At 55.5% G+C, this 15626-nt stretch overlaps 1 protein-coding gene across 1 annotated transcript in view; it reads left to right on the top strand.

The window, feature by feature from the left end:
• Positions 1-11240: 11240 nt before the first annotated feature.
• Positions 11241-15626, top strand: part of LOC142575051 (uncharacterized) — a 189469-nt gene continuing 185083 nt past the window's right edge. The window contains exon 1 of the mRNA XM_075684017.1: positions 11241-11322. Within this exon, the coding sequence (XP_075540132.1) occupies positions 11241-11322 (82 nt within the window). The remainder of the gene's footprint in view (positions 11323-15626) is intronic.

Here is a 15626-nt window from a genome sequence, read left to right as displayed (position 1 = left end):
GCCGGGATGGCATCACAGTGTCGCTCCTAGCCAATCTCCCCGACCAGGCTCCTTTGTCGCTGCTCCGCCTTATTAACTCGATATGGGACGGCTCACCACTCCCATCAGAATGGACCACATCGCTGGTCACGTTCATCTCCAAGCCGGGCAAGCCGGTTAGCATTGAGGCCCTGAGACCCATCTCTCTCACCTCTTGCGCCGGCAAACTCGTGGAAACTATGGTCCGCGACCGCCTTTCCGCCTACCTGGAGGCTAGGGGGATCTTTGCCGACACGATGTTTGGCTTTCGCCCGCATCTGTCGGCACAGGACATCTTGCTACAGCTCCACCACGATGTCATAGAGCCGACTACTATGCGCCAAAATGACAAAGCCGTTCTCGCTCTCGATCTTCGGGGCGCGTTCGACAATGTCTCAACACAGTAGCATTCTCGCTAATGTTTCCACCATAGACTGCGGACAGAAGACTTTCGACTACATCCGCGCTTTTCTTTCCAATCGCGCCGCCTTCATCCGCCTCGATTCCACCGAGCACGGCCCTTACCCACTAGGCACACGGGGTGCACCTCAAGGAGCGGTCTTGTCACCTCTACTCTTCAACTTGGCCATGCTGAACCTCCCCTCCCTCCTGCAGAAGGTCGAGGGGATACACCATGCGCTCTGTGCTGACGATATTACAATTAGGACCAACACCGGCTCTCCGGCTCAAATCGAGGAACGCCTACAACAGGCGGCCTTTCTAGTGGACACTTACGCCGCTTCTTGCAGCCTAGAGTGTTCTCCATCCACATCGGCACTCCTATCAGTCTCCCGCCTACCGCCACCCCAGATTACTCTCCCGTCCGGCCCTGTCCCGTCGGTCCAGGACCTTAGGATTCTCGGGTTTAACCTCTCGTCCTCCCTAGACCCTAAGGGTACCATAGCTGCTCTCCGACGCACCACCGAACAAGTGAGTCGTATGATTCGGCGGGTCTCTACCAAGCGTGGCGGCCTCCGAGGGACCCAGTCCCTCCAGTTGGCCCAAGCATTTGTGACTAGTCGGGTCCTCTATGCCTCTCCATACCTTCGCCTGCGTCGTCACCACGAACACCAGCTGGATATTCTTCTCCGTTCCGTGTACAAACGCACGCTGGACCTGCCCATCGCTACTTCCAATGGCCGCTTTGCGGTCCTGGGGGTGCACAACTCCTTCGCGGAGCTGGGGGAAGCCCATCTCGTCAATCAAATCACTCGTCTGTAGCAGACGTCTTGCGGGCGCTGCCTGCTACACAGACTTGGCTTCAGCTCAATCTCTAACCCGCTCCCTCCCTCCCCTATACCGGAACTCTGGCGCCAGAAGCTATGGTTTAAGCCACTCCCCGCAACATGAATCCCGAACAACACCCCGGTCGCAGGCAAGCGCGTGCTGCTGCCCTCCATGCGCACCACTCCGAACACCCCGGCGTATTCTACGTAGACGTCCCGGGCCCTTCCCTTTCCGGTCACTTCACGGCCACTGTGATCACGGAGGGTCACCACGTCGACGGCCTCTCGTTCAGAGCTGACACTGTAACTCGTGCAGAGGAGGTTGCCATCGCTTTGGCCGCCTCCCACCCCACCACTCGCACTACCTTGACAGATTCGCGCTCAGCCTGTTCTCGATACATCCAGGGTTCCATCGCCCCGCTGGCGGCTAGTCTCCTTCGGGCCGTCTCCTGGCGCTTCAACCCTCACTCCATCAGAATAGGACTCCAGGCCACACAGGTCTTCCCGGCAACGAGGCGGCGAATGCCGCTGCCCGCGCTTCTTTCCTCCGGGCCGCTGCCCCTTCATGTCCTGTGTTGGATCCTGGCAACTCGAGCCTCGCGCACTACAGCGATATTCTGGATTATTATCGCACTTCGCGCCGACTCTACCCTAACCCTGCACGCGGTTTGACGAAAGCGGACGAACGAATACCACGCCGCCTTCAGACCAATACTTTCCTTAGTCCGGCGGTCGCCCGGCACTTCATGCCGGAAATCTCAGGCACTTGCCCGACTTGTCAGGTCCTCGCCGATACCTTTCACGTTGTGGCTTCTTGCCCCGCCACTCCACTTTCCTTTTCATCCCCTTTCCCCATCCCTACTAGAGAGGCTTGGGAGGAGTACCTGCTCAGCTGCTCTACCTTGGAAGCTCAACGTTCCTTCGTGGCACGCGCCCGGGCAGCGGCCATCTCCAATGGCGTCCCGGAATAGGGGCTGCCACTCAGGCGCACAGCAAGCAACTCTCTTATTAACTTCTTGAATAAAATATTTCTACCACCACCACCTTGTAGGGTCCGAAATGGCGTCGAAGTAGTTTCTCACTGAGTCCTCGTCTGCGTATCGGGGTCCATACCCAAACACGGTCGCCGGGCTGGTACTCGACGAAGCGTCGTCAGAGGTTGTAGGGTCGGCTGTCGGTCCTCTGCTGGTTCTTGATCCGTAGGGGGGCGAGCTGTCGGGCTTCTTCGGCGCGCTGGAGATAGCTAGCGACGTCAAGATTTTCCTCGTCAGTGACGTGCGGCAGCATGGCGTCGAGCGTCGTCGTCGGGTTCCTGCCGTAAACCAGCTTAAATGGCGTGGCCGGTGTTGTTTCTTGCACCGCCGTGTTGTCAGCAAATGTTACGTACGGCAGGGCCGCATCCCACGTCTTGTGCTCGACGTCGACGTACATTGCTAGCATGTCGGCGCGGGTCTTGTTCAGGCGCTCCTTGGGACCATTCGTCTGCGGATTTTATTTTTTACTTTTTTTTATTTACAGAATACTGCAGGCCAACTTGTGACCCAGGCAGGAGGGAATACGTTCATACAGTAATGTAATTAAATGCGTTCAAAGAAAAGAAGTGCATATGAAATATGAAATACATTGAATCATATGAGGTACATTGAAGGATGATATAAATACGTTAAAAACACTTTCTACAAGCATACAGTGCAAGGGATTGAATTGAAAGGAGAGAAATATGGTAGGCAGTTGTCCTCCTGTGACTTGTCTGGCTGTATTACAGAATGGCTTGCGTGAGCTCTGCTGTAAAAGCCGTTCCTCTGTCGGTGATGAGGACTTCTGGAGCACCATGTCGCCGCAGGATGTTCTCGACGAAAAGTTTCGCCACTTCGGCTGCGCTGCCTTTCGGTAGAGCTTTACTTTCAGCGAAGCGGATGAGATAGTCCGTCGCCACGACGATCCACTTATTTCCGGAACTTGATGTCGGAAACGGTCCCAACAAGTCCATCCCGATCTGCTGAAAAGGTTGGTAAGGAGGCTTGATCGGCTGTAGTAATCCCGCTGGCCTTGTCGGTGGTGTCTTGCGTCGCTGACAGTCTCGGCATGTCCTTATGTAACGGGCGATATCGGCCGTTAGGTGCGGCCAGTAATACCTTTCTTGTATCCTCGATAGCGTCCGGGAGAAACTGAGGTGCCCAGCGGTCGGATCCTCATCTAGTGCGTGCAGTACTTCTGGACGCAGCGCCGACGGAACAACAAGAGTGTAGTTGGCGCGGACTGGTGAGAAGTTCTTCGTCACGAGTAGGTTGTTTTGAAGCGTGAACGAACACAATCCACGCTTAAATGCATTAGGGACAACGTGGGTGTGCCCTTGCAAATACTCAACTAGGCCTTTCAGCTCCAGTTCCCCTCGTTGTTGTTCGGCGAAGTCTTGCGCGCTTATTATTCCAAGTGTGGTGAAGACGAAGACGAAGAAGGCGCTCTTGTGTCGGCTGTGCGCGTGATCAGCTTTCGTCTACTGCCAGTGCTACTAGACTGGGCCTAGTGCCTCATAATAAATCATCTTATTACATTTGGTGGAGGTGCTGCACTCCCCGACCTCACCCTGGAACTTCGCAGCCGAACTTTAACATCTGCTCCAGCCGCTACTATGAACGACGCTCCCAACAATCCGCTTGGCGCATCTGCCGCTCCTGTCATGTGCGGCGCCGTGCAACGGCAGCGGGACCCTCCTGTTTATAGCGGATCAGGTGAGACTGACGTAGAAGATTGGCTCTCTACCTACGAGCGCGTCAGTGAACACAACAAGTGGGATGACCCGACGAAGCTCCGTAGCGTCATCTTCTATCTTGCTGACGTTGCGAACCTCTGGTTCCACAATCACGAACGGGAACTCCAAACTTGGTCCGCTTTCAAAACTGCATTCGCGGAAGTCTTCGGTCGCCCAGCCTTGCGAAAACTCCGTGCTGAACAACGCCTCCGCCAGCGCGCTCAACAGCCCGGCGAGACTTATACTAGTTACATAGAGGATGTCGTTGATATTTGCGCCCGCGTCGATTCCACCATGACTGAAGAGGACAAGGTGAAGCACATCCTCAAGGGCATCGAGGACGACGCATTTCAAATGCTCCTGGCGCGGAACCCTACATCTGTCGCAGCTGTCGTCACTCTTTGCCAGAGCTTCGATGAGCTGCGTCGACAGAGGGTCCTTGCGCGCAGCGCTCTCGCACCTGGCGACTCTCTCTCGGGCCTCACGCTTCGCTCACACACCACGCCAGCAGCATCGCTCTCTGTTGAGATTAAGGATTTCATTCGTGAGGAGGTGGCGCGCCAATAGTCTATGCTGCCTCTCAACGATGGACCTCCCCAGCCTGACACATCTTTGGCTGCTCCCATTAGGCGGGCCATTCGCGAGGAACTTGCTGGGTCTTTACCTTTCGCCCAACCCTGCCCTCCCGTGGCTGCACCTCTGACCTATGCCGAAGTCGCCGCGCGACCTGCGCCGCCGACGTTCTCGTTTCCGGCGCCAATGCGACTTCAAGCTGCACCTCCTCCCGCGTCGCCTGCCGTTCCATCTCGACGCCCAGTTCAGACCCCTTGGCGCACACGCGACAACCGACCCATATGCTTCGCTTGCGGTGTCGCCGGCCACGTTGCGCGCTTCTGCCATCGTCGCATGCCACCTGCTAACGCTGCTGTCGCACCACCTGGATATGTCTATTCCCACGATACCACCGGGCATGCGATGCTTCCCGACCACGAGTTTTCGCCGCCTCCTCGACGCCCTGTCGGCACCCATCGTTCGCCATCACCACGTCGTCGCTCACTTTCCCCCTTGCGTCGCCGCCAGTCACCTAGCGAGGGAAACTAGTTGCTGCAGTTCCGCAGGCACGAACTGCAAGCTTCGCGACTTCTACAAGGCCTGCACAGTCGCCACGCAATTTATTGGACGTTTTGGTCGAAGGAACCGCCGCAATTGCGCTTATTGATACTGGGGCTGCAGTTTCTGTTATCGACGAAAAGCTTTGTCGCAGCCTCCATAAGGTCACAATGCCGTTGTCTGGTATGCTTCTAAGCACCGCGACTGCGCAGCATATAGCCCCGCTCGCTCAATGTACTGCAAGGGTGGTCATCGACGGCATTGTCTATGTTGTTGAATTTCTCGTGTTGTCATCATGTTCGCATGACATTATTCTCGGCTGGGACTTCTTTTCTCACCATCGTGCCATCATCGACTGTGCCCGGGCCGAAGTAGCGCTTTTCCCGCTTGCCGATGCCCCGCTGCCTGACCCCTCTGAACAAACAGCCTCCAAGCTCACTATTGTGTCCGATACGGACATACCACCCGACATGTGTGTGCTTGTGCCCGTCTCTTGCTCTACCGCGCCAGACGCTACAGTACTTTTTACACCATCGCCGATTTTTCTACGTCGCAAGGCCCTACCTCTCCCATTTGCCGTACTCACCACTGTGTCTGGATTATCCTCAATGCTTGTGTGTAACCCGTCTCAATACCATGTGACGTTACTGCGCGGCGAATCACTCGGTCGTGTTCAGCCCCTTGACCCGCTTCACATTCTCGATGTTTCCGACGACACGGCCTGTTATGAACTCGACGCCCTCACTTCTCCTGTGCCGTGCACATCATCATCATCATTGTCGCCGTCCTCGTCAGACGTTCTTGCATCTGTCGTAGACGCCGATCTGCCGCCTCCATATCGCCAACAAGTCTTCGCGCTTCTTCAGAATTTTCGCTCGTCGTTTGACTGTGACCAACTATCTCTGGGGCGTACGGCAACCGTCACTCACAGCATCCACACTGGTTCCCATCCTCCTTTACGCCAGCGACCATACCGCGTGTCGGCAGCCGAGCGAAAGATCATTAACGAGCAGGTCGACGACATGCTGCACCGTGGCGTCATTCGCTCTTCCCACAGTCCTTGGGCGTCTCCTGTAGTATTAGTACGCAAGAAGGACGGGTCAATACGCTTCTGTGTGGATTACCGTCGACTCAATAAGATCACTCGTAAAGATGTCTATCCGCTGCCTCGGATAGATGACGCCCTCGACTCCTTGCTCCCATACCGACCCGACGCTTCCGAATGCACGACTGTGTCTGAAGCCGCCAAATACGCCGAGGACTGTAGGCAGCTCGCGCGAACCCTTACGACCGCTGCTCAAGGTCGTCAAAAGCTGCGGTGTGACAGTGACGCGCTTACACCAGTTTTCCCGACTGGTTCCCTTGTTTGGTTGTGGGTCCCGCCTCACAGCCCTGGCCTTTCGACCAAACTCCTTGCACGCTATGATGGCCCCTACCGCGTCATAGACCGTACCTCCGCTGTCACCTATGTTGTGGAACCTGTGACACCTTCACCCGACCATAGGCATCGCGGGCGTGACACGGTTCATGTTAACCGACTGAAGCCGTACTATGACCCCCTCATCCTACCTACGCCGTAAGTCGCCAGGATGGCTCCTCTTCTCTCCCGGGGGCCATTGTGGTGAAGACGAAGACGAAGAAGGCGCTCTTGTGTCGGCTGTGCGCGTGATCAGCTTTCGTCTACTGCCAGTGCTACTAGACTGGGCCTAGTGCCTCATAATAAATCATCTTATTACACAAGGAAGGCGTCATCATCCTCGTCATCTTGCGGCAGCGGGTCAATGGGGGCGCTTGATAAGCAATCGGCATCTGAGTGTTTTCGTCAGCACTTGTATGTTACAGTGATGTCGTATTCTTGTAGTCTGAGGCTCCACCGTGCCAGCCGTCCTGAAGGGTCCTTCAAGTTAGCTAGCCAACACAACGCGTGATGGGCGCTGACCACTTTGAATTGCCTGCCATATAGGTAAGGGCGAAATTTCGCTGTAGCTCAAACGATGGCGAGGCATTCCTTTTCCGTTGTAGAATAATTGCCTTCCGCTTTTGACAACGACCGGCTAGCGTAAGCTATCATGTGTTCATATCCATCTTTTCTCTGGACTAGGACGGCACCGAAGCCTAGGCTACTGGCGTCAGTGTGGATTTCGGTATAGGCGTGCTCGCCGAAGTGCGCTGGTACGGGCGGCGACTGCATGCGTCGTTTGAGTTCTTGTAATGCACCGGCCTGCGGCGTTTCCCACTTGAACTCGACGTCACATGTAGTTAGCTCTGTCAGCGGCTCAGCGATGCGCGAAAAGTCCTTGACAAATCGCCTGTAGTAGGCACACACGCCAAGAAATCTACGCACTGCCTTCTTGTCGATCGGCTGCGGGAACTTTGCGATGGCAGCTGTCTTCTGCGGGTCGGGGAGGACCCCAGACTTGCCGATGACGTTTCCTAGGAACAGAAGCTCATCGTAAGCGAAGCGGCACTTTTCTGGCTTCAGAGTAAGTCCTGATGACTTGATGGCCTGTAGTACTGTTGCAAGCCGCCTAAGGTGATCGTCGAAATTTCCGGCGATGACAACGACGTCATCCAAGTAAACGAGACAGGTCTGCCACTTCAATCCTGCTAAAACCGTGTCCATCACGCGTTGGAACGTTGCAGGCGTCGAGCACAGTCCAAATGGCATAACTTTGAACTCGTAGAGGCCATCTGGAGTGATGAAGGCGGTCTTTTCGCGGTCTCTCTTGTTGACTTCTATTTGCCAATAGCCACACTTCAGGTCCATCGACGAGAAGTATTTAGCGTTGCAGAGCCAATCCACGGCGCCGTCTGTCCGTGGGAGGGGTATACGTCCTTCTTCGTGACCCTGCTCAGACGACGATAATCGACGCAGAAACGTAGGGTTCCGTCCTTTTTCTTTTCCAGGACAACAGGGGATGCCCACAGGCTTTTCGACGGCTGGATGATGTCGTCGCGCAGCATTTCGTCGATTTGTTCAGTTATAGCTTCACGTTCTCGCGGCTAAACTCGGTAAGGGCTCTGGCGGAGTGGTCGAGCGCCCTCCTCGGTGATTATGCGATGCTTGGCAACTGGTGTTTGACGAATCCTCGATGACGTCGAAAAGCAGCCTTTGTATCCTCGGAGCAGACTTCTGAGCTGCTGTTGCTTAATCACGGGGAGACTTGGATTAATGTCGTAGTCTGGTTCGGGAACCATGGTCTTCGGGGTAGATGCGGTGGAATCCGAGAGGACAAACGCATTACTGGTCAGTTCGACGAACAGCAACCGCACCTCCATCGGTTGCTGCTTTTAGCTTTCCGGATATGGGTTCGCTGACCGACCCCGGGCTGGACCAGTGTATGGTCGGCGTTGCGGCGACGTGTAGCGGCCTGGTGATGGCGAACGGGACGGTCGTCGAGGGCTCCATTGAGTGGCGGCGAGGTAGTCGGCGATATCGCGCGGTCGTTCGCCAATATGTCGTCGCGGCGCGTTAACGGCGAACCCTCGTAGTCCCATCTCCCGGTATGGGCATCGGCGGTAGATGTGCCCGGCTTCTCCGCAGTGATAGCAAAGCGGACGGTGGTCGGGGGCTCACCAAACTTCAGCCTTCCTTGGAATGCCTCATGGGATGACGAGTTGGCGTGCTGGTGGCGGGGGTGGTGGTGGACGACGGAACTGTGTCGTCACTGGGCCCTGCCGTTGGCGCGGAGGAGGAACGTAACGGCGGGCTACAGCGGCGTATGTCATCGCTTGCGGCTGAGGCTGCGGCAATTCAGGGGCTACTCCGAGTTGTTGTTGGAGCTCCTCACGTACGGCATCGGAAATCGAAGCCACTTGAGGCTGAGATGACGGGAACAGCTTTTGTAGCTCCTCCCACACGACCGCTCGGATAGTCTCGCGCAGGTCGTCGGTGGCGAGCGACTGAACTCCGGCGTAGTTTGTCGAGTTAGTGCGGCGGTTGAATTGACGGTTCCGCATCTCGAATGTCTTCTGGATGCTGGTGGCCTCGGAAAGAAAGTCCTCGACGGTCTGCGGTGGGCTGCGTACCATCCTGGCGAAAAGTTCCTCCTTTACACCACGCATCAGTAGGCAGACTTTCTTTTCCTCGGACATTTCAGGGTCGGCGTGGCGGAATAGGCGGCTCGTTTCTTCTGTAAAAATCGCGGTGGTCTCATTGGGCAGCTGCACTCGGGTTTCCACTAGTGCTTGGGCTCGTTCTAGGCGTACGACGCTTGTGAACGTCTGCAGAAAGCCGCTTCTTAAAAGGCCCCAGGTCGTTAAAGTGGCTTCTCGGTTCTCGAACCACGTCCTGGCAGAGTCTTCCAATGCGAAGAAGACATTTCGCAGTTTGTCGTCGCTGTTCCAGCTGTTTAATTCAGCGACGCTCTCATACATCTCTACCAGGCTTCCAGGTCCTCGAATGTTGAACCGCAGTATTTCGGAGGCTCCCAGGGCTGCTACAGCACGATGGGGGACGCTGGGGCTGCCATTGGGGTTGCCTTGGCCACAATCTTCTTGGCCCTCTCAGGTAGAAGTCCGTGCTCCGGGGGCAGCTGTTGAAGACGGCGGCTTGCTCGTAGGTCCGGGACTACGTTGGTGTTCTCTTTGCGGTCCGGGCTTGGATCATGGCTTGCCGGGGGTGTCCGGTACATTTACGAAAAGCACCTCCACCAGATGTCACGTGGTGGTGACGTTGAAGAACACAGTAGCAATACTGTGAAGGAGAAAACTAACTTTTATTGGGCGAACCTGTGCCCACAAAAACAGGGTACACTTATAGCGCAACGATAGCGGCGAACATGGTCGGCGATCGTCGAAAATCTGATCAGCGGGTCAAGCGCGTCGGCTTTTATAGATCAGTCGTCGAATACCAGTTTAACCACTGGGACCCGCCTGTCTTCCACAAAGTTCTACACTATTGGCGTCGCGCATACATGCAATCAGATCATGCAATCAGTGGACGGAACCATCGATATCATTCCAGAAAATTGTTTTACATGAAGGCGCGTCCAGCGCTGTGCGATAACATTTGTTAGGCGGCGAAACATGGTCGCCCGATAAAGATAAGTACACGTGTCACAGTCATGCGGAGATTCACCCCTGTGCCATATTGACATGTGTACTTATCTTTATCGGGCGACCACGTTTGGCCGCCTAACAAATGTTATCGTGCAGCGCAGGACGCGCCTGCATGTAAAAAGTTTCTGGAATGTTATCGATGGTTCCCTCCACTGTCTTTCACCGCAACTTGCGTAATCTGATTGCATGTATGCGCGACGCGAATAGTGCAGAACTTTGTGGAAGGCACGCGGGTCCCATCGGTTAATCTGGAACATTCCACGACTGATCAATAAAAGCCGACGCGCTTGACCCGCTGATCAGATTTTCGACGATCGCCGACCGTGTTCGCCGCTATCGTTGCGCTATAAGTGTACCCTGTTTTGTGGGCACAGGTTTGCCCAATAAAAGTTAGTTTTGTCTTTCGCAGTATTGCTACTGTGTGCTTAAAGTCACCACCACGTGACATCTGGTGGAGGTGCTTTTGGTTCATGTACCGGACGCCCCCGACAAGCCGAGATCCAAGCCCGGAACGCAAAGACAACACCAACGTAGTCCCGGACCATCGAGCAAGCCGCCGTCTTCAACAACTGCCCCCGGAGCACGAACTTTTGCCAGAGACGACCAGGAAGATCGCCACAAAGTCAACCCCAATGGCAGCCCCAGCATCCCCCATCGTGCTGCAGCAGCCCAGGGAGCCTCCGACGTTCCGTGGTTCAACGTTCGAGGACCCGGAAAGCTGGCTTGAGTCATACGAGAGGGTCGCTGCTTTTAACAACTGGAACAGCGACGACAAACTGCGACATGTCTTGTTCGCATTGGAACACGCTGCCAGGACGTGGTTAGAGAACCGAGAAGCCACCTTAACGACCTGGGAGCTGTTCCGAAGCGGCTTCCTGCAGACATTCGCAAGCGTCGTACGCCGAGAACGAGCCCAAGCGCTATTAGAAACCCGGGTGCAACTACCAAATGAGACCACAGCGATTTTTACCGAAGAAATGAGCCGCCTATTCCGCCACGCCGACCCTGAAATGTCCGAGGAAAAGAAAGTCTGCCTACTGATGCGTGGTGTAAAGGAGGAACTTTTCGCCAGAATGGTACGCAGCCCACCGCAGACCGTCGAGGACTTTCTTTCCGAGGCCACCAGCATCCAGAAGACATTCGAGATGCGGAACCGTAAATTCAACCGCCGCACTAACTCGACAAACTACGCCGGAGTTCAGTCACTGGCCACCGACGACCTGCGCGAGACTATCCGAGCGGTCGTGCGGGAGGAGCTGCAAAAGCTGTTCCCGTCATCACAGCCTCAAGTGGCGTCGATTGCCAACGCTGTACGTGTGGAGGGCTAACAACCATTCGGAGTAGCCCCTGAATTGCCGCAACCACAGCCGCAAGCGATAACGTACGCCGCTGTAGCCCGACGTCACGTACCCCCTCCGCGTCCACGCCAGGGCCCAGTGACGACACAGTTCCGTCGTCCACCACTACCCCCGCCGCCAGCACGCCAAGCCGTCCCCTCACGCGGCGTTCCAAGGAAGACTGACATTTGGCGCGCCCCCGACCACCGTCCGCTTTGCTATCACTGCGGAGAAGCCGGGCACATCTACCGCCGATGCCCATACCGGGATATGGGACTCCGAGGGTTCGCCGTTAACGCGCCGCGACCACAAATTGGCGAACGACCTCGCGATATCGACGACTACCTCGCCGCCACTCAGTGGAGCCCTCGACGACCATCCTGTTCGCCGTCACCAGGCCGCTACCTGTCACCGCAGGGCAGACCATACACCGGCCCAGCCCGGGGCCACTCTGCGAGCCCATATCCGGAAAACTAAAAGCAGCAACCGATGGAGGTGCGGTTGCTGTTCGTCGAACTGACGAAGATCCTCCGCCGCCGACGAAGACGACGAAGAGACCATCTCGACGACATAATAACGACACGCCGCCTTCCGGACGAAGTCAGGAAGCCAAGAGTACACCGAAGAAAGACGACTTGACGACGCACCGTTCCAGCTTTAGTTCAACACGACGCAGCCGTGATCCGACGCCAAGACGTAACTGCAACGCCAGACAAAGAACCACCGACCTCGACGTGCTTCTCGATGGCCACGCAGTTACCGCCTTAGTGGACACAGGGGTCGATTACTCCGTAATGAGTGGACACATCGCCGTCCATTTGAAGAAAGTTAAAACTGCATGGGAAGGCCCTCAAATTCGAACCGCTGGAGGACACCTCATTACGCCGACTGGAGTCTGCACGGCAAGAATTCCCGTTCATGACCGGACTTACCCTGCCACCTTCGTTATCCTCCAACAGTGTTCACGAGACGTCATTCTCCGCATGGACTTCCTGAACCAACACGGCGCAATCATCGACCTGAAGTCGAAGTCAATAACGCTGTCGGAAGATCAAGCGATACCGCCGGAGAGCCCTCGTAGTCACCACGCCTTGAGGGTGCTCGAAGATCAAGTGAGCATCCCGCCTCGCTCCAGCATTGTCATTTCGGTCGGCACCGAAACACCCGCCGACGTAGAAGGCGTCATCGAAGGCGACCAACGTCTACTGCTCGACCGTGAAATTTGCGTCGCAAGAGGGATCGCTGGACTGCACGGAGGAAACACGAAGGTGTTGCTGACAAACTTCAGCCAGGAGTTCAAGCACATCAACAAGGGCACGACAATCGCATACATCGAGGAAATTCAGGAAACCAGCGATGCGTTTGTCCTCTCGGATTCTGTCGCATTTACCCCGACGACCGTAGTTCCCGAGCCAGACTTCGACATAAATACAAGTCTCCCCGTGATTAAGAAGCAACAGCTCAGAAGTCTGCTTCCACGATACAAAGACTGCTTTTCGACGTCACCGAGGATTCGACAAACCCCAGTCGCAAAGCATCGCATAATAACAGAAGAGTGCGCTCGACCACTCCGCCAGAGCCCTTACAGAGTTTCGACGCGAGAACGCGAAGCTATAAGACACCAAGTCGACGAAATGCTGCGCGACGACATCATCCAGCCGTCGAAAAGCCCGTGGGCCTCTCCAGTAGTTTTAGTTAAGAAAAAGGACGGAACCCTACGTTTCTGCGTCGATTATCGTCGATTGAACAAAATCACGAAGGACGTATACCCCCTCCCACGGATAGACGACGCATTGGATCGGCTCTGCAATGCTAAATACTTCTCATCGATGGACCTCAAGTCTGGCTACTGGGAAATAGAAGTCGACGAAAGGGATCGCGAAATGACCGCCTTCATCACGCCAGACGGCCTCTACGAGTTCAAGGTTATGTCATTCGGACTGTACTCGGCGCCTGCAACGTTCCAGCGCGTCATGGACACGGTATTAGCAGGATTGAAGTGGCAGACCTGTCTCGTTTATTTGGATGACGTCGTCGTCTTCGCCGGAAACTTCGACGATCACTTCAAGCTGCTTGAGACAGTGTTAGAGGCCATTAAGTCATCAGGGCTCACTCTGAAGCCGGAAAAATGCCGCTTCGCTTACGATGAACTTCTGTTCCTAGGCCACGTAATCAGCAAATCTGGTGTCCGTCCAGACCCGCAAAAGACAGCTGCAATCGCACAGTTCCCGCAACCCATCAACAAGAAGGCAGTGCGTAGATTCCTTGGCATGTGTGCCTACTACAGGCGCTTTGTCAGGGACTTTTCACGCATCGCCGAGCCGTTGACACGTCTAACTAAATGTGATGTTGAGTTCAAGTGGGAAACGCCGCAGGCCAACGCATTTGAAGAACTCAAACGACGCATGCAGTCGCCGCCGGTACTTGCGCACTTCGATGAGTACGCCGATACAGAAATCCATACTGACGCCAGTAGCCTAGGCCTCGGTGCCGTTCTTGTCCAGAGGAGAAACGGAGTCGAACAGGTGATAGCTTACGCTAGCCGGTCGTTGTCAAAAGCGGAAGGCAACTATTCTACGACCGAAAAAGAATGCCTCGCCATCGTTTGGGCTACCGCAAAATTTCGCCCTTATCTTTATGGCAGGCCATTCAAAGTCGTCAGTGACCATCACGCGTTGTGCTGGCTAGCAAATATAAAGGATCCTTCAGGACGACTGGCGCGGTGGAGCCTCAGACTACAAGAATACGACATCACTGTAACCTACAAGTCCGGACGAAAACACTCCGATGCCGATTGCCTATCACGCGCCCCCATTGACCCGCCGCCGCAAGACGACGAGAATGACGACGCCTTCCTTGGAATGATAAGCGCGGAAGGCTTCGCTGCACAGCAACGGGCAGACGCGGAGCTAAAAGCCTTCGTCAAATATGTGGAAGGGCACACCGACGTTGTCCCCTGGGCATTTAAGCGCGGATTATCTTCCTTCACGCTTCAAAACAATCTACTCGTGAAGAAGAACTTTTCACCAGTCCGCACCAACTACCTTCTTGTTGTCCCGTCAGGACTTCGTCCAGAAGTATTGCACGCCCTACATGACGATCCGACCGCTGGATACCAAGGATTTTCCCGGAAACTATCGAGGATACAAGAAAAGTATTATTGGCCGCACCTGACCGCCGACGTCGCCCGTTATGTCAGAACATGCCGAGACTGTCAGCGACGCAACACACCGCCGACAAGGCCAGCCGGATTACTACAGCCAATCGAGCCTCCTTGGCGACCATTCCAGCAGATCGGGATGGAGTGGCTGGGACCCTTTCCGACGTCAACAACCGGAAATAAGTGGATCGTCGTGGCGACGGACTACCTCACCCGCTTCGCTGAAACTAAAGCACTGCCGAAAGGTAGCGCAGCCGAAGTGGCGAAATTCTTTGTCGAAAACATCCTGCTGCGACATGGCACCCCAGAAGTCCTCATCACCGACAGAGGAACGGCTTTTACAGCGGAGCTCACGCAAGCCATTCTGAACTACAGTCAGACAAGGCACAGGAGGACAACGGCCTACCACCCGCAGACGAATGGTCTTACGGAGCGGCTGAATAAGACCCTCGCCGACATGCTAGCGATGTACGTCGACGTCGAACACAAGACGTGGGATGCCGTCCTGCCGTACGTAACATTCGCTTACAACACGGCGGTGCAAGAAACAACACAGATCGCGCCGTTCAAGTTGGTTTACGGCAGGAGCCCGACGACGACGCTCGACGCCATGTTGCCGCACGTCACTGACGAAGAGAATCTTGACGTCGCTACCTATCTCCAGCGCGCCGAAGAAGCCCGACAACTCGCCCGCCTACGGATCAAAAACCAGCAGCGTACCGACAGCCGACACTACAACCTCCGACGACGCTTCGTCGAGTACCAGCCCGGCGACCGTGTTTGGGTATGGACCCCGATACGCCGACGAGGACTGAGTGAGAAACTACTGCGACGCTATTTCGGACCCTACAAGGTCATCCGACGTATTGGCGCACTGGACTATGAGGTCGTGCCAGACGGCATTTAGCATTCACAGCGGCGCCGCGCACGACCTGAAGTGGTCGACGTGGTGCGTCTTAAAC

The sequence above is a fragment of the Dermacentor variabilis genome, chromosome 3, assembly GCF_050947875.1.
Source record: "Dermacentor variabilis isolate Ectoservices chromosome 3, ASM5094787v1, whole genome shotgun sequence".
Classification (NCBI taxonomy): Eukaryota; Metazoa; Arthropoda; class Arachnida; order Ixodida; family Ixodidae; genus Dermacentor; species Dermacentor variabilis.
This window is presented reverse-complemented; position numbering and strand designations above follow the sequence as displayed.